General features: G+C 35.5%; 2 protein-coding genes across 3 annotated transcripts; one reads left to right on the top strand and one right to left on the bottom strand.

Annotated features, from left to right (window-relative positions):
- Positions 1-8,188: 8,188 nt before the first annotated feature.
- On the top strand, positions 8,189-9,533 carry LOC111918373 (leucine-rich repeat extensin-like protein 4). Of its 2 annotated transcripts, XM_023914045.3 has the most exons (2): positions 8,189-9,159; positions 9,304-9,533. In XM_023914045.3, exons 1-2 carry the CDS (start codon positions 8,292-8,294, stop codon positions 9,435-9,437), a joined length of 1,002 nt encoding a protein of 333 aa, XP_023769813.1. In that variant the 5' UTR covers positions 8,189-8,291; the 3' UTR covers positions 9,438-9,533. The 2 variants fall into 2 exon arrangements, with proteins under 2 accessions (XP_023769813.1, XP_023769812.1); XM_023914044.3 differs by having other exon boundaries at positions 8,192-9,533.
- Positions 9,534-12,556: 3,023 nt separating this feature from the next.
- On the bottom strand, positions 12,557-13,564 carry LOC111918372 (60S ribosomal protein L31). Its single transcript, XM_023914043.3, has 3 exons — positions 13,438-13,564; positions 13,144-13,253; positions 12,557-12,963 (listed from the first exon to the last, which is right to left on the bottom strand). Exons 2-3 carry the CDS (start codon positions 13,224-13,226, stop codon positions 12,684-12,686), a joined length of 363 nt encoding a protein of 120 aa, XP_023769811.1. The 5' UTR covers positions 13,227-13,253; positions 13,438-13,564; the 3' UTR covers positions 12,557-12,683.
- Positions 13,565-27,794: the final 14,230 nt, after the last annotated feature.

The following is a 27,794-nucleotide window of genomic DNA, read 5'->3' as shown; positions in this document are numbered from 1 at the left end:
GCTAGGTAGAACCTAGAAGGAAATAAAACACAAGTTTTGATCCATAATTAAACCTAACCTAGCTTAATAAAGCACAAAAATCACAATTTTATTTTATAAGTCCAATAAATACCCTAATTAACACTAATGTTGGGCTTAGGAGCAAAAAGCCCAAAAACCTTTTTTTTTCCTTCCCATTTTCGGCCCAAAGGAAAAAGCCCAAGAAGAAGGGTTGACTTAACACTTGCCACCTCACTATTATCCCACATATCTCCATGCATGGACCAACATGTACCAAGGAATGTCAACTCAAACTCTTTCTCTTCTCTTTCTTCTTGTTTGGCCGAGAGTTTGCACACACACACACAAAACACTCACAAACTCTCTCTAAAATACACTCAAGACTTCTTCCTCTTCTCCATCCAAGATCTCGAAATTTAGGGACCTTCCAAGAGGATTTTGCAAGTAAATCATCACCTAAGGTAAGATTATTCATGGATCTATGGTTTAAATTCTTTTGTTATTAAAAATCTCTTCCTAATCCATGTAAAAACCATGATCTTGCACTCTAGAAACCCCATAATCTCGAAAAATTCATCAAGGAGTGCAAGGGCCAAAAATCACTTCATTTCTTCCAATTTTTCTTCAAGAACCGAAACTACACACCCAAGGTGAGATTCATACCCCTATTTTCTGTTTTTAAGAGTTTTTGTGGGGGGGAATACAAGTGAAAGTGTAGATCTATATGTATTTGTATGCCTTGTATGATTTCCATGCTTATATGTATGCTTATATGTGTTTTAATGTTGGATCTAGCCATTAAACCCCTCAAAACCGAGATATAACTCATGTTTTATGATATTAGCTTCAAATATGTTACTACATAATAAGTGATACTAGATAAATAGCCAAGTGGTTAGCAACAATTTTCTTTAAGCTAAAAACACACATTTTGGGCCAAAAATGTGAAAAATACAAAATTAAGGGCCCAAATTGACATTTTACAGATTCTGATGGTTGGAATGTGCCAAAACAGTTTTCATAAAGCTATTTCTGGAATTCTATTCAATTAGTGGATTAAAAACATAAATTTCAAGCCTATTGGGCTAAAAATGAAAATTTCGGCCCAATAAGGCCCATTATGCAAATTTTTCTGTTTTGAAGGGCCAAAACTGTGAAATTCTGTAAAACAGTGGACTATAAGTGTCCCAAACCCTTTTCAAAGGTTTAAAATGCTTTTTAAATTTAAAAAGGACCAAAGTTGCAAAAATTTTCCATTTTGGGCCAAAATTGTCAAAATTGCGAAAAGATGGGCTAAAACCGAGAAAAACTGCATTTTCAGGGACTTAAACTGTTTTCTTTGAAAAATATGCTGGAAAATATTAATTTCAATAATTTTTGGTGTTAAAATGTCAAGAAAAATAGTTTAAGGACCAAACCGGGAAATATTTAATAAAAGGGTTGAAAATGTAAATTTTACAAATGATGAGGGGCTGAAAACAGAAATATTTCAAGGCTGATTCAATATGTACAATGTGATCAAATAATGACACCTCAACTATCAACGAAATACAACTCATTACAATACCAAAAGTCGTTGCTAAACGAATTGGCTCGGTCTCGAGCCAATGGAAATCTACAACTACTAACTCTTTGATACATACAAATAACGATTGGTAATACATATACACACGAGTGTGCACAGACGTCTACGCACCATCTTCGGGCCCCAAAAGTGTAAAATCTTGTTTGTTGGGCCTAGCTAGCCCAATGACCTGATCTTAAGGCCCGAAGACATTTTTTTTCTACGATGTGTTGAGTTTTACCGACTTGGCACAACGTAGGGTGACTTTCAATGGCTTGTACCATTGGACCCCAAGGGCCATGGTATTGCTAGAAAAGTCTACACATTTTACGAGGCGGGTCGGGGACCCCTCGCACGCATATTTTCCCCAGCCGGTTAATGGAGTTACCGGGGTCTTCGTGACCTCTTTCTCTTCGGATGTGGGACTACACCTTGTCCGGGCGATTGGATAACGTGATTAGTACTGACGACGCCTTCGGGAATCGTTGGTATATCTATAAACCGAGCGTTTGTGTAATGCGGGTTTGTAGTAAATAATCAATGCTCGAGAACCTTCCAACGTCGCTTGGGACCGATACCACTATTTTCGTAATGGTTTCAACGCAACTCAATGGATTTCAAAAGAACTAGGGAAACATCGGGTTTCCCTAGGGTTTTCATTACATACCGATTTGAAACGCATACATCTTCAACGAACATTTTTCACAAGTATAGAAACAAACAAGCATACTTATGGATCTTCACAAACGTTTTTTTTAAAAAGCTTATCTTTTCAGAAAATATCGGATTTTCTGGTGGTTTTTCAAACAATACAAACATTTGAATTCAAACACTACTTATGAACTCACCAACATTTCATATGTTGACGATTTTCAAAATACTTGTATTCTCAGGAAACCAGTGAATCAAGGGAAATCATGCTCAGTGACGGTTGCAGTTTATTTTTGAATGAACCAAACAATATTAATTTTTGGAAATGTAATGTTTAACACAATGTATGACATGTAAACACTACTGGTTGTATTATGTTGATGAATGGTGACGAATGTTGTTTTGTTTCATATATATTCAATGTTATGGTATTCAATTGAGTCACGACAGCCCCCGGACGTTTCCGCCGTCTGGTTCGGGGGTGTGACATTATCGTATACAGGAATTAAGAGATGGACTCGGCGAGTCGGCAATGGACTCGACGAGTCGGTTCGCATCTATAAAGATAACTTCTCATATCGACATTCGACATTCTGGAACCCTTCTGGAGAGATTAGCTGCGATTGAAGAGCCAGAAGAACCCTAGAGGACGAAGATACAACCTAGAATCCAATTCCGAAAGAGATTTGAGGCAAATTCTCATCATTCTACTTAATCTTTTGTTTTCCATTATGGCTAGACAATTAGAATTCGTTTTGTTGCTGTTAATTACCTCAATCATGAGCTAAAACTCTTAAACTTCTGTTTGGGGATACAATATTGATACTATGGTTTGATTTATGGTAGGATTAATTCAATGTTGGTGATTTTGTTGATTTTAGCTTGTTAAAGAACCTTGTGTGTGAATAATAACTATTTTTCTGTTAATAGGAAGATAATTAAATAGTATGAACATCTTTTAATTGTCAACCTCATATGTTTATGTGACCACTTCATCATATGACTAGGATTAATGAACATGAAACTAGAATTAATAAGAAAAATAGGTAAATTCATGTATGAGCTTGTGTGATGACCATCAACAAGAAGTTAACTAAAGGACCAAATTAGTTAGCTATTACAAGTCTAAATTAACCCGAACAAATAATCTAGTGAATTAAATTAAATTAGACAACTGATCACTGTTTGAGTTAGTTTGTTCTCTAAGGATTAGTGCAGCGAACGTGAATCTAATCACTTGAATCGGTAACCAATAGAAGAATTAATCCATTGCACAATTACCATAATATCAACCATATGATCAATTGAGTTGAACTAAACAGAAGTCCTTCCCATTATTGAATCTAGTTAATTCTTTGCTTTTCTAGTTCTTAATTTAAGTGATAGTAAGTTTCTAGTCTTGTAAAACTAGAGAAAACCCCTACTTATTAATTAATTTAGATAAAATTAGTTTTTAGTTTTAATTTACCGTTCCCTGTGTTCGATACCCTACTTATTTAGCTATACCACAATTGATAGGTACATTGCCTTTGTGTGTTCATTTTATAATTAAAAGTAGGTTTAAAACTAAGTTGTTCTACACACATCATTGAGCTTGACCAAACGCTATATGTAGCATTGCATTCTTTGCACATGACTAACAACCGAGTCCCGTTCCTTCATCCTGCAAGCCATGAGTGACTTGATACCTCAAGCTTTTCTTGACGAGCTCGCTTATGGTACTTTTCCATAAGGTCCTTATTCATCTCAAAAGGTCAGTAATCCTCATAGTACCTCTGCAGTTCTGGGGTCATGGTTGCGACCATGATGCAATCCACTTTGGTTGCATCGTCATATTCTTCGGGAGTAGCTTTGGTTTCACTAATCTCTTTGAGCTCCTTCTCAAGGAAATACTCTTTGTCCTCAAATCGAAGCGCCATTTTATTTTTACGCATCCAATCGTTATAGTTTGAGCCATCCATAACGACTTTGGAGCAAATGGAGAGCAAAGAGAAGTTGTGGTTGGAGGATGATGAAGCAGAAGTGTTTCCAGGAGCAGACATCTACAAAAGAAGATAGATTTAGTTAGATTTCAAGATACCTCCATATAATAACCCAAAGATGTAATATTAAGGTTAGAATCCAACTATGAGGATTTACGACTTAGAAATGGGATGTCGAGATCCAAGTGTAAATTTCATAAAGGTAGGTGAATGATGATTCACCAATTCCACCATTAGACGAAATGAAATGAAGTGAAATTCCTAATTCTTTTGAGATACATTGAAACTATTCAATGGCATGTTTTAATCTCAGATTATGCTCTTCTATTTGTGATTGGGATGTCGTGGATCACAAACAAGATGTGAATAACCATGCAATTATGCTTGGTAACCTCATCTTCATTTATCATATCTATTGATGTGTCGGTAAACCACACACGCTTCATCAACAATGATAATTATGAGATACCCATTACGACTCTTTATTAGTCCTTATTAGTGTGTCGGTTAACTACACATGCTCCACTAACGACTTATAAAGTGTAATGTGCAATTTCATGGGTTAGCATACTATTCACATTTTTTTCTTTAAGTAACTAGAGTTGGGATTTTGTAAAATAATGTTCTAGTACTTTATTAATAGCATTATACTTTTAATGAGATTAACTTGTCCTATCAAATCTGTTCTACTAACTACCCTCCACTATCAAAGAAGCGGTGGGTGAGAGTGGACACCCATTCAACCGTTATTTTATAGGCAATTTCCTTATACCCCCCTTATAGACTAGTTTCGTGAATGAGGAATACTAGCGATTCGACTGACCGATTCTTATACATATATAATATTTAACTTTTAATTATAATATATATAAGGTGTGTTTTAAACCTTTTAAAACTTTAAGGTTTATATAAATTTTCGAAAATCAAACTATTAATTTCAAATTTAAAATAAACCAAAAATTAGATTTAATAATTATCTATTAATTAACTTTTAATTAATTTATTAAATCTTGTGAGTATTATCTAATTAAATTAAACAAATAATTCAATCCTAATCCTTAATCCTTTAGATTTCGAAAATTTAGGGTATAGGATAATTTCCTTATTTATCAATTATCCAATTAATACAATTAAGTAACAATTATTCAAACAAGAAACCCTAAAACCCTAAGGTAATTTCGAAATCCGGGGAGGGAAGCTAGGGCTTTTCAAAACCCTAACCCTAATTTCGATTAGGGTTTATAGAGGCTATGGTTTTTCGAAAACCCCTGGAACCAAAACCCTAAAGACAAAAACTTTAGCTTTAGGGTTTAATAGCTATAAACCCTAATTTGCAATTCAACTATTATAGCAATTCAATTTAAAACAAAACCAATGGCTCTGATACCATTGATGGGTTTTAAGTAAAACAAATAAACTACAAAAACAATTCCTAAGTCCACATGTAACATACTTTGGATCTATGTTTTAACTATAGAGCATATAACTTTGAATTGCAAAACAAGAACCATAAGGGAAGAGGTTATATTTTGAAAATAACTAATTAGGGTTTAGAATCACATACCTTTCAATTGTTAAAGTAACCAATTGATAATCCTTTTGATCTTGATCTTCTTGGAAGCCTAGCACCACAATTGTAATGTCTCTGATGGAATCACACCCAAGAGCTAGCAAGAAGAAAACTATAGAGAGAGAGAGAGAGAGGGGAGAAGAGAGGAGAGGAGTATGTAATTTCGTCCTAGGGTTTCTTCAAGAAGGGGTGGTCGAATTTAGGAGCTATAAGGCTCATTTTATAGTTGAGGTAGCTAGGGTTTTAAGGGATAATCTTAATGTTCCTTTGCTTAAGGCCCAAGCTAATCCAGAAGCCTTATCCAAGGCCCTTGGACGAAATCATTAGGGTTTCCCTTATGAATTTCGTCCACCTTCTCCAGGGAGGTTCTGGAATGTTCCTTCCAACTATTTAATAATTGCAAACTAGTCTCTGTACTTTATAATTAATACAATGAACCCCAAAATTAATTCCAATTAATTTCTGACTAACTATTAATTAAATGTTATGATTTCTAATTAATATATTATTTTTATAACACATTAAATAAATCATTTATATTAATTTATTGATCTTATAATAAATTAATTTCTTTCCTTTCATAATTTCCTTGTTCAGTTGTTAGGTTTGAGGGCAACTCAAAAGAATTGTGTTGCTATCAATTCAAGTACATACCAATTATAGTTATGGGCTTAGACACCTAATCCAATACAACCCATATATTATATGGTTTGGGTTGAGTTTCTGAATTCCAACCCGAATCCAACCCAATTATCAGACTTAGTTAAGAGTATAGTTCTAAATCAAATAGGAGAATATAACATAGGCTAGAGGGTATGGAGCGGGAAATGAGTGAGATAACCTTTCCCTCGCCTCAGAACACCATACCGAGGGTGAGGGAAGATGAGTGCGGGAAAAAAGTGAAGGGAGTTTATCCCTTACTCTCTCTCCTCGTATGATTGGTCAGTCTTTTTTTCCAGTTTTTTTTAATATTTATTAAATTATATACCTACTAAAAAATTATAAAAAAATATATCAAAATTCATGGTTTTTAATTCCCTGCAAAATGAGTATAATATTTGTATAATATATATATATTTTTAAAATAAAAAAAATAAAACTTAGTGAAAGATAATCATTTTCTGTATTTTGATGAGTAAAATTAATATGATAGAAAGTTGACATGACACTCAAAAAGTGAACGATCTTTCTCATACATACAATGTTGTCTAACATAAACGCAAAAGTAATATGTGAAATTACAAATGTCAAGATTTGGTCGAATACGAAAAACAACTATTCAGGCTTAAAAGAAATATGCGTTGAATAAGTCCAAATACCGAAAACAACTCAAAAATTACTTCAATTACAACATTTGGTCTTAGCTATTTAGCTCTTGCATACTATGTTGAATGAGTGAATGCTTGTAATTAGCATTCAAATCGCATAGTATTTGACTCATGATTGATGTGTTTTTTCAAATTTTAATTGTATATATTAAAGTATAAAATTATCGGTTCGGTTTATAATGGTTCGGTAAACTTATAAAACCAAAACTGAACTGCTACCTATCGGTTAGAAAAGGATAGAATTCCAAATCACCGGTTTTAGAAATTGTTCGGTTATATCGGTTAATTTGATTTTTGTTCGGTTTTTCGGTTATTATGTTCGCACGTAGTTTTGCCAAACAAATACATAATTGCTTAAATGAAACAAAAGCGTTTGGAATATATTCAAATGGAGAACTTGATCTCTAAGTCTTCCCTAATCATTTACTTTTTTAAATATATTCAAATATCGATGTGTCTTCTGTCTTTTTTCTCAAGGTACTCAATGTACCATTACATACTTGATGCTACATAAACTTTCTAGATTCAAATGTTATATATCTTGATAATAAAAGCATAACTCAATTAATTGTTTCTTAGATTTGATTTATTGATCAACCTTTAATGAGCACCACGTATAGTGTGGGAGGCAGACCACACTACTCAAGTGCATGTGGGTATACCCATGGAGAATAGCTGCAATCCATACAGTACAATGTTTACTTTCACACTTTTTTTTTGCTATGTGCTTCATGGCTTTATATAAATTCATTTATCAATCAAAAGATTTTTATTAATTTATATAAAAATTATTTATGATTGTTGTTCAAAATAGGCTCACAATGTGCAAGAAAAAACATATAAGCATTAAGGTAACCACCATAAATGGGACACAGTCTAGTGATGTCAAAAAAAATGTACAAAAAATTCAAATAACCAATAACTTTGGAAAAAAAAATAGTTAGTAGTACATTTTTATGATAAACAGCATTGAATATAAAGTCTTTTTTTTTCTAAAATCTTACCTATTCTTAAATACCAAAAACATATTTCAAACATTATTTTCTGCATTTTTGCTATATTTAATCACCTAATTTTTAAGTGCTTTACATAAAGAGATTCAAAGACAATCATTTAATGCAAGACCAACCCCCATCATCTTCCCCAATAAATTTCTGTAGAAAAACACACCCAACTCCAAGAACAACCCCAAAGAAATGGAGGAAAAAACTAAACTTTTATTACTTTCTTTACTCTTTCTAGTTGCAGTTCACGGCGGCGCCGGAGGTTTTGTTGGTGGTGGAAGAACCACCAGAAACGGGTGGTCAAACTCAAACACATCGACTCTCAACAATGCTTACATTGCCCTCCAAGCATGGAAGTCAGCCATCAAAGATGACCCTAAAGGAATCTTGAACTCATGGGTCGGGTCAAATGTGTGTGATTACAAAGGAGTTTTCTGTCAAGATTCATCAGTTACAGGGATAGACCTTAACCATGGTGGTCTCGAGGGTATTCTCGTAAAAGAACTTTCCCTCCTCAAAGACATGACTCTCCTTCACCTCAACAGCAATAGTTTCACAGGCACAATCCCAGATAGCTTAAAAGACCTTTTTGCCCTCACTGAACTTGACCTCAGCAATAACCAATTCTCCGGACCTTTCCCTACCATAATTCTCCAAATCCCAAATCTCGCGTATCTAGACCTTAGATTCAATCTTTTTTCAGGACCCATTCCAGAGCTTGTATTCACCAAGAATCTTGACGCAATTCTACTCAATAACAACAATTTCGAAGGTCAAATCCCACAGAGTCTAGGCAATTCCCCTGCTTCGGTAATCAATTTAGCCAATAACAAGTTGACAGGTGACATTCCGATTAGCTTCGGGTATTCTGGTTCAGGATTGAAAGAAATCCTGTTCTTGAACAACCAATTAAGCGGTTGTATCCCTCAAGGAATCGGAATGTGGTCAGATTTACAAGTTTTTGATGCGAGTTTCAATTCGTTGATGGGTCATATCCCTGATTCGATTTCTTGTTTGGAAGATATTGAAGTGTTGAATGTTGCACACAATGAGTTGTCGGGTGAGTTGCCGGATCTGGTTTGTGAGTTGAAATCGTTGATGAATTTGAGTGTTGCTTATAATTTCTTTTCTGGGTTTAGTCAAGAATGTGGGAAATTGTATGGTAGGAATGTGGGATTTGATTTTGCATTGAATTGTATTCCAGGGAGGGAGATGCAGAGGCCTGAGCCAGAGTGCGATATGATTCCCGGTGGTAGTTTGAGCTGTCTTAGAATCCCATCTATGAAGTCTTTTTCTTGTGGGACATCGTTTAGATCTTCGAATTCGCGAATCCCATGAGGATAAATATAAGATTTTGTATTGGAATAGAGAAATTATGTTTCAAATTGATTATTGACATTAACTCGCAAAGTGAGGTCGGAAAGTTATGGGTTATTCTCAGTATTCTCTTTGCACGCATATAAGCATGGATTTCATATTGGCTTTTAATTTGTTTCCACCGTTTCGGTTTGATATGGATATATTACATACAAAGTTTTATCGTTTTTTAGTGTCTTTGGCCTTTGGGTTTTACCAAGATGAAAAGAAATATGCCAATGTATGTTAAATATAAGGCAAAAAAATGATTACTTTTCTATTTAATGTTAAGACATGGTTTAGATCAATAATGACCATAAAATCGAGCATATTTGTGAATTACGAAATCCAAAACTATAATGAACATTTGTTTGAAGAGCTTTTTGGCTAAAATGAACATTTATCTGAAGAGTATACCTTAGTATAACTCTTATTTTATGGCTTTAAGTCTTTAACAAAATGACCATTAAATCCTCAAAACAAACCTCGCGAACCACGAAGGTAACACAAATATCAAAGCTATTCATGGTGTCTATGGGGGTTTTGGCTATAATATTGAAGGATTGAAGAATAAACGAGTTCGGCCCTCCATAGTTGGTTCTATTAACCAAAAAAAAAAGTCGATTCCGCATACAATTTTGAAAAAAAAAATGCATTGGAGATGGAGCATTGACCAAGATTTGGACAGAACTTTGGCTCAGTTAAAGATTGTCGAGGTTCCGATGGTTGGATTTAGGGATGGAGGTGGACCATACAATGTGGAGCCAAGGACCAATAGCTTTTGGCTCTTCTTCAGCTCCCTGAATCGTTTGTATTATTGGAGAAAAAATGATTCATGGAGTTGGGTGTTGGCCTACATTGAAAGGTTCACAATTGCAATGGTCAGAAGTCAAATAAATGATTAGATTGTGGGAAGTCGTATGTGTGATTCCGAATCGAAATACTCGTTTCAAGTTTTCTTAGCCCGTGTAGCTGCTTCACAACCGTAGGGTCTTTTTTTTTAGATGGAGTAACCTTTCTTTTATGTGTTTCTCTTCGAACAAATATCAAGTTGACTCACACTAAGAAAAGTGTCATTGAAGCGTTACAATGCCTATGTGGTGGGTTATATATAACTACGTCAACTTCCTTATCTTTGGATGGAAGACCGCTAGGAAGGATACAATATTTGTTAGTATTGTACAAGTTTTTATAATTTGTTTAATTTTAGATTTGGTAAACTGAAAGTTAGTAAGGTCTTTTGGATTCAAAACCAAGTCTTCGCAATTAATTGTAAGCTTTCTAGCTTCTTGCTAACTTCTCATAATATTAACCCTTTCAGAAAAGAAAAAGAATATATATATATATATATATATATATATATATATATATATATATATATATATATATATATATATATATATATATATATATATATATATATATATATATATATATCACAGGTCCATACTTTTCAAAAGTTCATTTTCATCTTCATCATTGTTTGCCATCTCTTTCACCGCAAAAATGAGCAAAAGTCATCATTTTTGTTTGTGCATTTGGATCATCAGTTGATAAAAATGAATGTGATGCAAGCAAATAATCATTAAACCTTTGTTTTTATTGTAGTAGCATAATTGTTAGTTGAACACACTTGGCAGTGGACTTTAGCATTTAATGTTATTTTGTTTTGGTTATTTGGGTTTGATAAGCATAAAATACCATTTCCTTCACTAAAATTGAGGTAGTTTAAGGGAATCAATAACAACATGATGATGAACCCCTTAGTGGCGGAGCTTCAAGTATTGATTTGGGGGCCGAAAATAAAATATGTATAAAAGTTGAAGAATAGGGGGGCCAAAGTCAAAATTTATTGTTTTAGGCTTAATATGTAAAAGTTTTAATAGTCAGAGGGGGAGGAGCCCCTCCTGGCCCTACTTAAACTTCGTCCCTGGAACCCCTTCCACATGGTTCATGTTGGTTCGTGAGACCCGCACAACTATCCATTAACCATGCATGAATGGTTGAAATTATTCACATTGACGTTGTTGTAATGGTATAAGTGTGAATATGTAACTGTATTTTCCGTGTGATTCGATATATATAATCATTGTCTAAAATGTCCTTTGATCAATGGTTATTACCCGTCCTTATTAACCATCAAGGTGAATGTGCTATTTATGAATGAAATAAAGGAAAGGTTGTCTCCTACTCCAACTCCAACGACGCTATTTAGAAATTCATATTTTGGATCGTGGTTGGAGTTGTGTAATATGAATGGGGATCCTTCACTCATCCATATGATGTTGATTTCAATCATTCATCATTAACATGACGATGGTGCATTGTAGTTTCTATCTAGAGGATACAAACTACATTTTGGACATGAAGTGTTTTACGTATCTTCCTTGCACATGGGTGGATGAGAATGATATTTGCTAGTTTAAGAGTATTGCCTAAATATATTGAGGATTTACTTGGGTTGTTTACGACATTTCCAAGGAGAAAGTTATCCGTGTACGTCTCTTATTTGCATTGTAGCTCAAGGTTTTACCACATTTTCGAGGATAAAGTAATCCATGTATGACTTTTGGTTACATACAATGTACATGTGTCGAACATGTGTCATTCTTAAAGCTTTTTTTTGTTTCAAATTGTTTTATGTTTATTATAATGAATTCTTATGGAAAATTACATACATTTGGATGCAATGGCCATTTGTTAGACCGTTGTCTGTGTTTTGTTATAATGAACTTTTTTGTTGCAAAAGTACCAATAGGCAATGGGGATCTTTTACATGGAAATTTACAATAAAAATTGAACTTTATGCAGAACCAATAAAAATAATGTATCCTTATTTTGTTTGGTGAACCAAACCAAGTGAAAGGGTCGAGATTTGAGAGGATGTAATTGGCACCCCTACTTGTCCAATGGCTTATGAGTTATGAGTGGGGCAGACTACAACTACAGAATTGTTAAATTTTGGTATGAGTTGTGAAAGAGGTGAAGAATTATGAAGGGGATATGATCTTCTGTAAGAAATCTTCTATACTGAAGAGACTTTAAAACTTAGCAGATGCAATATAGTTTCTTTCAAAGACAACACAAATGAGCTACCATAATCCATCAAAGACAAAATGTAATAGATTCAAGGAAAATGTAAATTACTAGAATCCAAATAAAAGTAGCAAGGATAAAAATAAAAACTAAACTCTGCCAGTTGTTTCAAAAAGGTTGGATTTTGATGAATTAATCTTCATCGTCGATGACCTTAGTGCCTAGTCCCTTCAACCCCTCTGCTGGGATCTCTGCAACAGTGACAAGCGAGTAAAGTTCTTCCTTTGCATCTTCATCATCGTTCCTCTTGCGGGCAATACGAACCCTAACCCTTCTGGGAACACTTCTGATTCCTCGGCTCCAAACATACTTGTTTAGCTTCACATCCACCCTTACATCTGTTGTACCCATGGCCTTCTGGGCAAACTTCCTGATCTCCTTAATCGCCTTAGGAGCCTTCTTCTTGAATGTGCTGTTGATCAACACAGATAGAAAATTTTACATATAGGGTAGCAAAAAATGTACAATCAAAGTCAAGCATAAACGCGATCGCATAATACAGATGTTGGCAAAAATAAGGCTTCCGAAAGAAAGTTCAATCGAAGTAGACAAGCATATATGAATAATTTATAAGAATGAATCAAGTATGTACCATCCATGGAGGCGCTTGTGAAGGTTGATAGTGTACTCCCTGGTAACAACCTCTTCTTTTCTTCCTTTAGTTTTATCCACCATTTTTACTCTCTCGTATCTGCACCTTACCTGCAGACGAACATACAAACAAGGAATCAAAACAACAAATCAGTAAAATTTCCATCAAAAAAACATCATAATTCTTATATGAGGCAACAAACAATATCTCCATTGATTGCTAACAGATATGCTACATCATCAAATTAGATAGTCATGGAATTCATTTGAGCATCAGAGAAGACAGAGATCGAACCTGCGATTTGGGAGCTGGAGAAGAGAAGACGGAAACAGAGGCGCAGAAATGATGGGATGAAGGCAATAAAACCCTGATATTGATGCGTTAGGGTTTCCTTTTTCTGTGGGCTTGGCCCAGAGGCTGTATTGGGTCATTGTTGAAACTAACGGAAGGCCCAATTCATAAAAGGATTTTTTTATGGCCCTGAGAATTCGAGACTGGTAAAGAATTAATATATATTTTTGTGTTTGAATCGATTCGTTTAAAAAAAATGTATTTTATGCTTTATAAATGATTATATAAGTTTATTATTATAATAATGATGACATAATTTTTGGAGGTTGTACAAATTAAAAATACTGGATATTTTTCGATTAACTTATTTGTTTCTCTTTTAATGTGATTTTTTTAACTTATATTCACTATTTTGATAAGAAAATGGTTCTTCTTGCGGTCTCTACTAATTCATGTAAATTGTTTTTTACTTACATGTTATTTATGTATCAAATAAATTTTAGATTTTATAAGTTTCTTTGGTCCTAGACATGCCTATATGTAAATAAGTAAAAATAACACAAATGTTCTAAGAATTTTTTAGAATTGGCCTATTTAGTCTCTAAACTATTTACATGGCTTTATGAGGAAACGAAGTCGTTTTTTACGGGTCGATTACATCTTTTTGGGCAAAATGAAGAGGTCACCTAGATACCCATATTGACTTTGAATGTTAACCCCATGGAGCACCTGATAAACTCAGTACTATTGTTCTTCTTCCCCACCCTAAACTCACCTTATAACGCCATAACCAACCAGATAAATTCACTTTTTGTTGCATTATTGATGGGTTTTGAAGAAGGATAACTGGAACAAGACGACAGTGGGTTCCTGGTAGATTGTATTCTTGAGAGAGAGAGAGAGAGAGAGAGAGAGAGAGAGAGAGAGACCCCAAGTATTGTCTATGTGTCACTCAAACCGGCTAAAACAAGTAAAATGGACTAAAAAGACAAGTTGACCACGAGCTGGTTTCCTCATAAAGCCTCGAAATTGTTTAGGGACTAACATAACCAATCCCAGAAAATTCGTAATGCATTTGTGTCATTTCCTCATGTAAATATTAACATATTCTCTTAATAGCTAAGCCAACCTATAAACCCCCCAAAATAAGACATTGTCTCTAGCAAGCAACCACAAAACTAACATCGGTATAAGATCGTACCAAAAAACAACCAAATAGCATCACCCTCGCTAAAAGAACGAATAAACTCTTTGATCTCGTCAACACCTAAGATACTCAACATAAACAAAGAGCCCTTAGCATCTCTGTTGTCTGGCTCCCAACAACAATCTTGCTACGCAATCCTCACCAACAACCTCATCGCCCAGCCCTTAGCATTTGTGTTGTTTGACTCCTGACAACAGTCTTATTGTGTAATATTCACCAACAGTTTCATCTCCTAGCTCTCACCAACCTTATTTCCTAGTCTCTCAGTAGCTTGCTACCCGACTTTCCATACCAATTACCATTATATTTCTGCCCAGACTGATCACCCGAGGTAGACAATATGATCGCAGGTTTTTCAACTCAATTATGTAAAGGTTCAAAGGTCCATGAAATTTACCTTGAGTTGATTGGCTTCTTAGCCCAATTCCATCTTGATCTATTCCATGTGATGCTCTTCTGCGTGACTTTTTTCACGATCGTCGGCTCCTAAGCCCGATCTGTTCCACGCGATGCTCTTCCGTGTGACTTTTCATGATCACCGGCTCCTAATACCGATTTGGTCCACGCAATGCTCTTTTGCGTGACGTTTTCACGATAATAGGCTCCTAATCCTGATCTGTTCCATGCGATGCTCTTCTGCATGACATTTTCATGATCGCTGGCTCCTAAGCCCGATTTGTTCCACGCGATGCTCGTCCGCATAATTTTTTCACGATCGTCGGCTCCTAATCCCGATTTGTTCCACGCGATGCTCTGTCGTGTGACGTTTTCACGATCGTCGGTTCCTAAGCCCGATTTCTTCCATGTGATGCTCTTACACGTGACATTTTCACGATCTTTGGCTCCTAAGCCTGATCTATTCCACGCGATGCTCTTCCGCGTGACCTTTTCACGATCGTTGACTCTTAACTCCTATCTATTCCATGGTATGCTCTCCCACGTGAGGTCTTCATTATCTACTTGCTTCTTGACCCAATATTATTAAGGCTCAAAGGCTCGTAACCTTTGCCTCATTCTCGATTTCATTTCAAAATGATTATTGGCTACTAATCTCAACCCTAAATCACGCGATATAAAATATGCAATGTCGCACCTCAGACGATGAAGAACCTTTCCTCAAATTACGTCTCATTACAACACATGCATTATCGTACAATAACATAACGTTTTTTTTTAAAAAGAGTAGTACACTACTACTGTTAATCTGCAAAGCATTTTGAAATCATAATTAGTTTATAATTTCAAGAAATATACTAACTATCAAATTTGATTTTATTAGTTTTTTTAGATGCAAGTGTTATAGATTGCAACTTAACACCCTAGCAGCCTCGCTGCTATGACAACACGCATTGTAACGGCCACATCGGTTTGTAAAATATTCACAATGGACTTCTAAAAGTGTGCATTGTTGATCAGTCACAAAATTGTCCCACCCACGGGCAAAGAAATGACAGTTCCCTATGGATATCAACGGTTTCCGCTCTGTGTGTGAATACCCATTCTTGCATAGCACGCGACTTCCTCAATGGTGTTTTTATGAACAACTTTTCGCAGTGAATGGAAGTCATGAATCACAGACATAATACATTTCATCTAGTTTACAGACTTCGACGGTCGATACAACATTGCTATGGAAAGGCTACACTTCTTAGCTACCTTGACCCAACATCCTATCGGCATCTTTGTCGCATAACATTCTTATAAGCAACCTTGCTGAATTGTCATCATATCATCACTGTTGCACATTGTCCAAATAGCAGCCTTGTTGCATACTGTCAAGCCATCCATGCGCTAGAAATGGCAATGGGGCAGGTTCGGGGCGGGGCAGGGTATCCCATACCTGAATCCGAAATCAAAATTTGTCCTCATCCCCGACCCAATACCCGACGGGTTCCTTATCGGGGCGCCCCATCGAGGCTGAAAATTTCCCCAAACCCGACCCTAAACTCAAAATCCGACATCGACCCAAAGATCGAAATCTATGCCAAAAAAAATAAACTAGTTTGGAAAAATCTACAATGGAACAATAAGAAATTAAAACTTTACATAGGATTACAATACCAACTTTTACGGTTTTACAAATTCAATAATATATTTAAACCTTACATGAACCTCATACACTCCATCTTCATTTCCATCTTCGTTAAACCTTACATACGTTTTTATTATGCTTAATAATATATTTAAATAACCAAAGTTCTCATCTCCTTCAAACCATAAGATCTGAAGGATATTACAGATGTTTAGACTTCCATTGACTAAAATGATTGTAAGAGTTAAAGTTGATGGCCAATAGCCTTGCATATTAAGCATATCATCTAAACCCTTCAATCTCTCCATTCCTTAACTAATCAAGTAACGAATCTTTTTGCTTGTCATTGCAATCTTTGTTCTTCTCCATTTCTTGTCTAACTATTTGCATCAATTCGCCTAGAAACATATTGTTACAAATCAGATACATAGTTTTAATCAGATAAACTCATATGTGTATTTGATATATATATATATATATATATATATATATATATATATATATCAAATACACATATGAGTTTATCTGATTAAAACTATGTATCTGATTTGTAACAATATGTTTCTAGGCGAATTGATGCAAATAGTTAGACAAGAAATGGAGAAGAACAAAGATTGCAATGACAAGCAAAAAGATTCGTTACTTGATTAGTTAAGGAATGGAGAGATTGAAGGGTTTAGATGATATGCTTAATATGCAAGGCTATTGGCCATCAACTTTAACTCTTACAATCATTTTAGTCAATGGAAGTCTAAACATCTGTAATATCCTTCAAACTCCATTTTGTTGACCACAAATGTTTTGCATGGGGAGTCAAAGAATAATGACAAAATTGTTCCTACTGTCTTGATCTTCTTCTCCGCGGGTATGTTATCTACACAAACCTTAATTTGATTTCAAGTTTGTTCACCAGTTGTCGTTAATCCATTCCATGGATTTTCTTGCCCTGTTGAAATCTATTCGGATTTGTTTCTTGTTCTCCGATCTCGCAAACTCAAGATATGTTCAGATGTTTCAATTTAGGAATTTAACATTGTTCTTCCAAGTTCTAATTGCAACTCAATTTGAGTTAATAGGTTTAACATTTATGGTAAATTGTTCTTCTAGGTTCTAATTTTCATATAGTTTTTTACCAAATACATTATTCTCAATTCTAATTAAACCATCACTACACCACTATTTCACAATTGACACATGAATGCAACATTTCTCCTTCTATGTAAGTCAATTTTTATGTTCCATTTTGAATAATTTCTTGTTTTTTTTTGCACTTTATTTTGTAATTTCATAAAGAAAAAAAGATGGAATCACTTGAGCGACAATAACAACCAACTCAACGGGCAAATTTGGGTGAGCCTTGATGATATTCCCAATCTTCAATATGTAACTTTGTTTTATGAGCTCTAGATATATATGTGATAGATTTAAGACTCATTTTGTCGTAATATATATGGGTTTGTCTCATACTGTCCTTTCCCTCAGCAAATGATTCTCAGTTGGTCCCTGCAAGGTTTATACGGATACCAATAAGAAGAAACCTGAAAACAACCGGGTTGAATTGATTGATACATGAAGTAATATAAATCTCCACAAAGGTAATTAGGCCCTGATCGATGTCCATTATATCAATCTATTTTTTTTCAACAACATAATTGAGCTTCTTCTCCATATGCTCTTACTTTTCTTTGATTATGTTACAGATTCACTAATTAAACATCAGTTGGTTTTGCGTAACCACAATTTCATTGACTCCTGTGTATATCGAGGATGCAAAGTTAAGGGTATATATTTTGGATTGTGAAAACAATTTTGGTTTCATTCATAAATGTGCATGATGTTCTTGACCTAAATACTCCACCTCACTTCCCTGATTGTTTCTCTGTTTTCTTCTCCTTCCTTCCTTTAGTGATTGCTCGATTCCACAAAATCACTATTGAGTTCAAAACGATTTTGCTTCAGGTATGAACTACATATTAATTGTTTAATGTTGTTTAACTGATAATTGCCTTAGATGAAATGCCTAATATATTAGATAATTGGACTTTTTCTTATTGCCTAATAAGTGCTCGACTAAATGCCTAAGAGATAAGATGACTGTAACTTTGCTTAATGTTGTGTCGTTCAAACAACAAAGAATTGAATGACCTCCTGAAAGCTCTTGTTAGAGAACAAGCAACCAATATGTTCTTATGCTTATTTGATGTATCATGTTTCACTCTATTCCTAATTATAGGGGTTTTATAATGCACTTCATTATAATCATGCTTAAGGTCACAAAATGGTAAGTTTAGACTTGTAGTTTAATCATTCTTCTAATCTTATCAATGATTCATCATCCAAATAAAAGGACATGATATCATCAGGTAAAGAATCAGATGGCCTATCATGATACTCAAAAAACATATAATATAGCACATCCTCTAAATAGCATCAGGGGCATCATATTTGATGATAAAATGAAACTAAAGCCCATATAAATGCAAATATAATCAAATCATGGCTTGATATAAACCGGCCATATTAAATAGAAATGTTTATGTTAAGAATAATATGTGGAAATCATAGGTATAGAAGATGTTTACTGTTTTAGACCTGCTTTATCATTATTTCTTGTGCTCTTGGCATGTAGGGGACCTCAATCTTTAAGAATTTGGGAGTTATGGTTCTTGAGGATATGATATACCTTTATACCAAATACATGTCAAAGGGCCTACAGTCTTATCAAATTAACAATGTTATTGTCATTTGTTATTATAGTAGTATAATTGATTGCATGTATGTACAACTCACTAAGATATTCCATGAGACCATGATTGATCAATTTCATTTTTATATGATTATGAATGAATGTGCTTATGTTTCTTTAGGTGTAATAGAAACATAAAAATAACAATATGTAACCCATAATAAGGACATACTTACATTTCTACACATCAAATAGTAGTGTAATTACAGTCCTAACCTATAATAGCAACATATTTGTCTCTACTGATGACAAAATATTTCATTGTTAAAAAAGGCAAGTACATTGATGTTATGTGTAAAAAATAGAAATATGTTCTATTCCCTGAATATGCCCTTCTTTTTTAAAAAATGGATAAATAAATTGTTTTATATTGTTTTACTAAGCTTTTGTGTTACTTGCAAGGGAATTATGGGGTACATGTGTAGTGTATGGATGATACATTGCTTGTTGTCCTATTTATTTGGATAAATTTTAAAGTCAATATATTGTTCGCTCAGTTGATGAAAGTGTCTCTATAGTGTCACTATGATATGCACCAAAACATGGTCACATGATGGTATGCTTTTTTTGTACAGTGGGTTTAATATGAAAAATGTGACACATAGCAATATCAAATTTATGAGATTTTTAATGGTACAAGATTTGATGGTTAATTTTCCAAATTGCCATATCATATACCGAAGAGGTTAAGAAAGGAGAGGTGTCCAATGTCCCACTACCTCAAATTAATCTCTTTGGAGCAAAAGATTTACTGTAAACTATTCTTAGTGATCATATGAAGAACATATTGTTGAAGATAAAGAAGCAGGACATGCCGGACAAGGTAAGGTTCCATGGGAAAGTTATAATTAGGTGATTCAATATTTTTTTTGGTGATTATATGGTTTTAGTTTCTAGAATAATTACTTATTTTCTATGAATCTTATGTTCTGGATATCTTATCAATCAAATACTGATATGCATTAATTTTGCTTTCTAGCATATTATCTATTGACTTTTTGGGTGGTTGACTATTGCATCATGATCATTATGCAACAAGAAGCTAAATGCTCGTAGTCTTCCAATTTTGATGAGCTTCAAGGCTCTTCTTCAACTCAACAAAAATAAAATGGCAAGAATCATTTTTAGAGTCTCTCATATGAACTCATCCTTCTTAATAGGTTATAAAAAATGCTTGAGGTAAAAAATAGCCTTGGAATCATGTATAAATTTTGAAGACTATGCTTTAATCATAGTCTTGGGTCGTGCTTATCATGGGCCTAGAACCTTCTATATATATATATATATATATATATATATATATATATATATAAGATAAAGTAGAATGAAACCCATACAATGTTAACTAAATTATGCTAACAGATGAACAACCCATAAAGCAGAATGCAATCAATAGTTAAAGAAAAAATCAACAACTTACACTCCTATGATAAAAGCGGATTACATGTTTATCAAATCATATTTACTTAAATGTGGTTGTGTATGAAATTAGCAAAGACATCGACTGTTTATGAAATGGGGATTTGAAATAAGCAAAGAAACCGACTGTGAATGAAATCAACAAATACATCGATTGTGTATGAAATCAGCAAAGAACATATTTTATATAACTATGTGTAACACCCATAAAAATCATGCCAAATTTAAACTTTTCCAAAACACTTAAAACCATTTAACATTACATAATTTGTTTTCAAAATAATAAATATAAGAGTATCCCAATATCAAATCATGAAATCATAACAGCAGGAGGAACGGTACGATCATGTCTTCGCCTTTCCACAGTCACCAGAGGTACCTGAAATAACAAACTGAAATTGTAAGCCTGAAAGCTTAGTGAGCTACCCCCAAAATACCCATACCCGCGATAATATACATATAATCATAAACAACATACTATGGGTCCAATCAGCCATCGGGTTGGAATACCTCAGGCCCACAACCAACATGTTGGAATGCCCACATACTATGAGTCCAATCATCCTCGGGATGGAATGCCCAGGTCTATTGGCCTCCGCACAAAGCAAATAAGCCTCAACCGCCAAACAAACATGTGCACATATATATAACAAACAAACACATAACAGTCTATAGACAACAACTAATCTAACGGATCATACCACATAGCACATAATACCATCCGATCTAACAGATCATACCACATACTACTTAATATTATCCTACCCTCTAGGATACCGATCTAACAGATCATACCACATACCACATAATATTATCCTACCCTTTAGGATACCGATCTAACAGATCATACTAACATAACGTAACCAGATAACAATCCAAAGGGCCGGCCTTGGTGCCTTAGACCCTTGAGTATAATGAGGATAACTCACCTGACACTGCTGAAATCCCACAGATAAAACTCCAGTTGTTGGTTGATTGATTCCTGAACTGTCAACATCAAACAAAACCCAATTAATAATTGGGTTCCAAGCCCAAAGTCCAATTCATACACTAAAGGCTCAATAGTCAAGTAATGGGCCAAAAGCCCAATATATGGCCCAATTTTCCAAATTGGGCCCATACCTCTACATGGTCTTTCTTTACAGCCCATCCAATTATTCTAGTCCAACTCTTTGTATTCCCATGACCTAATATCACATAATCATAAAGGCCCAATTATGGCCCATCTATGGCCCACTTTTCCAAATTGGTCCCAAGACTCTGACATGGGCCTCATCCTAAAATCCATACAATTATTTTGGTCCGTTTACTTGTTCTTGGATAGCCCATCAATATTCCAATAACTAAGACCCAAGTGAAATTAGGGTTTTCACAGGAAATGACGATTAAGGTTAAGTGTTCCTATTTAACCCATTAAGGACTTATTCCATTAAAGACTTAATCCATTAAGTCCAATATTGCCCTAGGTTAATTTTCCAATGATTATAATTTAATATTTTAAGTTCATTAAATAATTCAGATGCAGTCCCGATAAGTCCTAAATTAGGGTTTCATGGCATTAGGGTTTTCCAAACCCTAATTAGGGTTTCCAACCCATATTAGCCCAATAGGCCCAATAACTAGGTCCTTTGGCCAATTAGGGTTCATTAGACCCATTATGATTCCACTAGGCCCATTAATATTTCACTAAGCCCATTAGGGTTTCAAGCATCCCAACCAAATCAACACAACAAGGCAAAACACACCGTCACTCGACACGGCGGCTGGTGGCGACAGCCACCAACCTACGGCAGCCACTTTACAATGCTAAATCTCAAAATAAACACACACTATACAAAATAAACACAAACAACCACCCTATGGTGGCCGGTGGTGGTGGTAGATAGTGGCAGCCACCACCTCACGGTGGTGGTGGTTGTTCTTGCAGTTTTCGGCCAAACAACCCTACACGTGTCACAACTAGAAATTTTTGTGCCTTGTAACTACAACACTTATGTCAATTATGAATCAAAAACATGAAAGCATGTATGAGTCTTACTCTATAACAACAAAATTTCAATCAAACACTTCATACAAGCACTACAAATAGTCAACAAACAATTGGAAACCTTAGAAATCCTTGTTTAAGTTCATTTTGGATTAGGATTTCCTTATTGGGACCAATGGACCAATAAGCTTCCAATTGGACTATCTTGGGCTTAGAACTCTTGAATGGGTTCTAATTGGACCCACTTCCATTTATTTCAATATTGTGGGCCATATTAGGCCTATAATGAAATAAATTATTTAAATGAACCATATTGGGCCATAATTAACCTAATTTAGCCCTAATAGGTCATAAAAATCACATTTATATTTATTTGGACCAAAAATCACTCAACATAACCACGAAAATTAGGCTTAACCATTTAAGGCCCAAAACTCTCTTCTCTTTCCTCCAAATCTCGGCCCAAGCCCAACCAAAGAAGGAAGAGTTGACTTGTGAGGTTGCCGCCTCATTTATACATCACATACCTCCATGCATGGACCAACATGCATCTAAGTTAGTCACCTCAACTCTCTCTCTCTCTCTCTTCTTCTTCTTGATTCTCGGCCGAGAGCCTCCCAAACATACACACTTCATCCAATTTTCTTAAACAAACTCTCTCAAAGAACATCCTCACTTTTCTTCATCAAATTTTCGAGAATCAAGAGCTTTTCAAAAAGACTTTCCACAAAAATCATCATTCAAGGTAAGTTTATATTTAGATTTATGATCTAGTATCAAACATCTCATCTTAACTCATGCAAATTCATGATCTAACTCCCTAGAACCATCTAAGTTCGAAAACTTCCTCAAAAAGTTGCTAGGGACGAAATCTTCTCTCAAATCTTCATCAAAACCAAATCCAAACCACAAGGTGAGTTTCATACCCCCCTTCTTTTCGGTTTTTATAAGTTTTTATGGGGGAGAATACAAGTAAATGTGTATATCTATGTGTAAATGTATGCTATGTGTGATTTGATGCATGTATGTGTGTGATATCATGTGTTTGTGATGAATATGTTATCCAAAAAGTGTGTAAAAACCGAGATCTAAAGCATGGGGAAGGAAATAAACATAACTTAAACTATTTTACACTAATCAAGTCAAGAAAAATAGTTTATATGGTTAGGATGAACATACTTGAACATAAAACTCATTTTTGGGCTTAAATTGTCAAAAATACAAAATCTGGGGTCCAAACCGACAAATTATAAATTCTGGAGGATCAAAAGGGTCCAAACAGTTTCAATGTTAATTTTTCTGGACAACAACATTTTTGAGGGGCTTAAAATGTAAATTTTGGATTTAATGGGCTAAATTTGGGCTTTTCGGCCCAATAAGCTTCAAATTTGCGAGATTTCTAAATTTAAGGGGCTAAAAATGAAATTTTCTGTAAAACAGGGGATTTGAAGTGTATAAAAACTATTACAATGGTCAAAAATGCCTTTCAAATTCAAAAAGGATAAAAAAAATGTAAAAATTCTCTATTTTGGGCCAAAACTGTAAAAGTTGCGAAATTGGGAGTTTTAACCGAGAAAACATTATTCTGGAAGGACTAAAGCTGTTTACAAAACAAAATTGGGTTAAAAATGTCTTTTCAACAAGTTTATGATACAAAAGTGTCAAAATAATGTTTTAAGGACTAAAATGAAATTCTTTTATATAAAGGACTAAAAGTGCTACTTTTATAAAAGAAAGGTTGTGAAAAGGTAAAAATCTTACTTTTAAACAAATTAATTTATTAAGACAAAATACAAGATCTAATAACTACCGACGAAACGTAAAAACAGATACACTCTCAATAACAAATATCGTTACAAAACGAATTGATTCGGTCTCGAATCAATAACAAAATGAAAAAAATCAATAAACCAAAGTATTTCAATAAACACGCGATAACTATGAGGAGCCAATAAACAAACTTTGGGCTTGAAAGTTTCAAATCGTGCTTGTTGGGCGTTGCTAGCCCAATAACATGATCTTTGGGCCCGAAGGGAATACGCTTACATGTTAATGGGCCTTCTATGACCCAATTCCATGTAAAAGGACTTCAATAGCTCTAATGTGTTATTGGGCCCTGATGGTCCATTAGTACTGCTAGTGAGGTCGAGAAGTCAAATGCGAGTTGGTCCAAGTGCTTTTCGCATTCCCGATAGCCTTGATTAACTTATGGAAATAAAGAGGGCTTTGTACCCTCCTTTCTCCTCGGTTGACCGACTTATGAGAATTCGAGTAAACAGATTCGTGACGTTAAACAAGAGAAGTCAGGGTGGTTGGATTATGTGAGTAGTATGGACGACGCCTCAAGGATCGTTCGTAATTTGTAGTTATAAACTAGTCATTTTCATTAATGCGTGATTGTAACAACTCACAAACCTTAATTAATCCAATGTCACCTGGGTAATCAAAAACAATCATCGTATAGGTATAACAATAAACAAGTCATGTAATTTACGTATTGGGAAAACATCGGGTTTTCCCGGGAAGTTCAACATTTTCACCTATGTGATGTAAACAAAATTCAACAATTGTACATGTTTTCAAAATCGACAAGCATATTTACGGATCTTCACACTTTTTATAAACAAATACTCTTTTCAGAAAATATCGGATTTTCTGTTTTTTTTTTCAAACTTCACAAAAATCATTTTTCCATAACATTACTTATGAACTCACCAACATTTCATATGTTGACGTTTTCCAAAATAACTTGTATTCTCAGGTACCAGGTAAGCCGAAGAATAAGTATCAAGTTATGTCATGGTGTTTTGCTTAGATTATTTATCGAACGATTTATGTTATGAAAATTGTAATGTTTAAAACAATGTACTGAATGTAAACAATATCAGTTGTAATATTTCAATGCATGGTGATGAATGATGTTATGATTCATGTATAATCATTGTGATGGTATTCAATTTAAGTTGCAAGAGCCCTCAGACGTTTCCGCCGTCCGGTTCGGGGGTGTGACAGGTTGGTATCAGAGCTCTGTTTATAGTGAACTAGCATATCTAACCACACATTGATATGCAACTATAAACCAAAAAGAGGGACTAACACAACTCTGAACAAAACAAATAAAACATAACAATAAAAACATCCTTTCTTGTATTAGGAAAAATAACATTATACCGAACCAAACAAGATAATGCTAGTATCTCGGTTAAGCCAAGACTGTTCTTAGTCGTATCAAGGAGTGGATGTAGCCTGATCAACTACATTTCCTCCAAGGTACAACTATCACATGTCCTGAGGAAATCGTGATAACTAGGGAACCTAAAAACATACCCCTTTACCCCCAAGAAGAGAACATCCGTTCAGTCTATACAATAGTTGTAGCGTCTTAGGAATAATGTTAGCATATTTACGCACTCTCGCAGACAGCATGGCTGGTTTCCATCACCCCGGAGATCCTTACTTCTCTAATCAGGGAAATAATGGATGGTTGGACGAAGAGCCTGAAGAAGAGCCTGAGGAAGACCACGAGGAGGAATCTAACGGGGAATCGGAGGCAGAAGTCGAGGGCGAACCTGCCGAACCAGTAGAAGAACAGGAGGAGGAAGAAGATGAAGGAAGCTTCGAGGAGGAACCCAGCGATAACAAAGGGGGTGATTCGGACGCGGAGTCTGAAGTCATCAACCCCCTTACCCGATTAGGGTGCCCGCTTACCGGGTGGACCCCACTGGCCCTACACCCCCTTGGGGTATTGATCTTTGGAGATGGAGCAGGTAGCAGGGACAACGAAACCCCGTTCGGCATGTCACGTGAGTTCTTTGACCTGAGGGATGGAGGTCCGGCTGATCGAGTCCTTCCGGTCATGGTGAGACGATTACGGAACACCGACGACCTAGCTCAGAGCACCGCCGACCAGGTACGCCAGATGTGGGATAGGGTCGAGCGTGCAGAGCAGGAGACATGAGACGTCCTTCGAGAGTTCCACATGAGGCTGGTGAGGTGGGAGTCCCGACTCCGGGACGCAGAACGACATGTGGCTCGTCTTCAGGGAGCATCCACTTCCTCAGCCCCACCCCCGGGCACATCTCACCGCGACTAGGAATAACAGTATCAGTCTTTAGTACTATGTCATTAGGATCCATGCTATGTACCCCGACTCTATGTTTAAGTGACTACACTACTCATAGAGTCGTTATGCTGTCGAACTAGTATCACTTATGTATGCTCTTACGAGCAAAATTTTCATGTATCAAATGCGGATAATATTAGTAAAAATTTTATATGTTTTACTTTGACGTTGTAATCTGCTATGTGTTACATATCCATGATTGTGTGCCAAATTGTGAAAGTACCTAAGTTCGTGCCTCACACCTAGCTTATAGGATCACACTCTCACAAAAAGCACAGATACTCAACATCTTTCTGTTCCATGGCAGAAAGATGCCTCGACGACCCACCCGCAAAAACCCTGAGCCAAACCCTCCCGAGTTCAACTCTGTTGCTTTTCAGGCAGCGGTGTCGGCTGCGGTCACCGCGACAATGGCCCAAATACACCAAGGGAACAATGGAGGAGTCAACGGACCAGGCGCCGGAAGTTCGAACAACGGGACGAATCAAGGACCTACCAAAACATGTTCCTACAAAGACTTCACCAACGCCAAACCACGAACCTTTAACGACACTGGAGGAATGATCACCCTGAAACGATGGATCGAGAAAGTGGAATCGGTATTCGAGATACGCGATTGCCCTGAAGAGATGAAGGTAAAGTTTGCCGCATGCACTTTCTTTGACCAAGCGCTCACTTGGTGGAACGGACATGTGGAAGCCATGACACTCCCCGTAGCCAATTCCATGCCATTGACAAAGATGAAAGAAATGTTGATGGTCGAGTATTGCCCTCGAGGTGAAATTCAGAAAATGGAACAAGAGCTGTGGAACCTCACCGTCTGAAACTCGGATATAGATGCACACA

Source organism: Lactuca sativa, chromosome 8 (assembly GCF_002870075.4).
Source record: "Lactuca sativa cultivar Salinas chromosome 8, Lsat_Salinas_v11, whole genome shotgun sequence".
NCBI classification, from domain to species: domain Eukaryota; kingdom Viridiplantae; phylum Streptophyta; class Magnoliopsida; order Asterales; family Asteraceae; genus Lactuca; species Lactuca sativa.
This window is presented reverse-complemented; position numbering and strand designations above follow the sequence as displayed.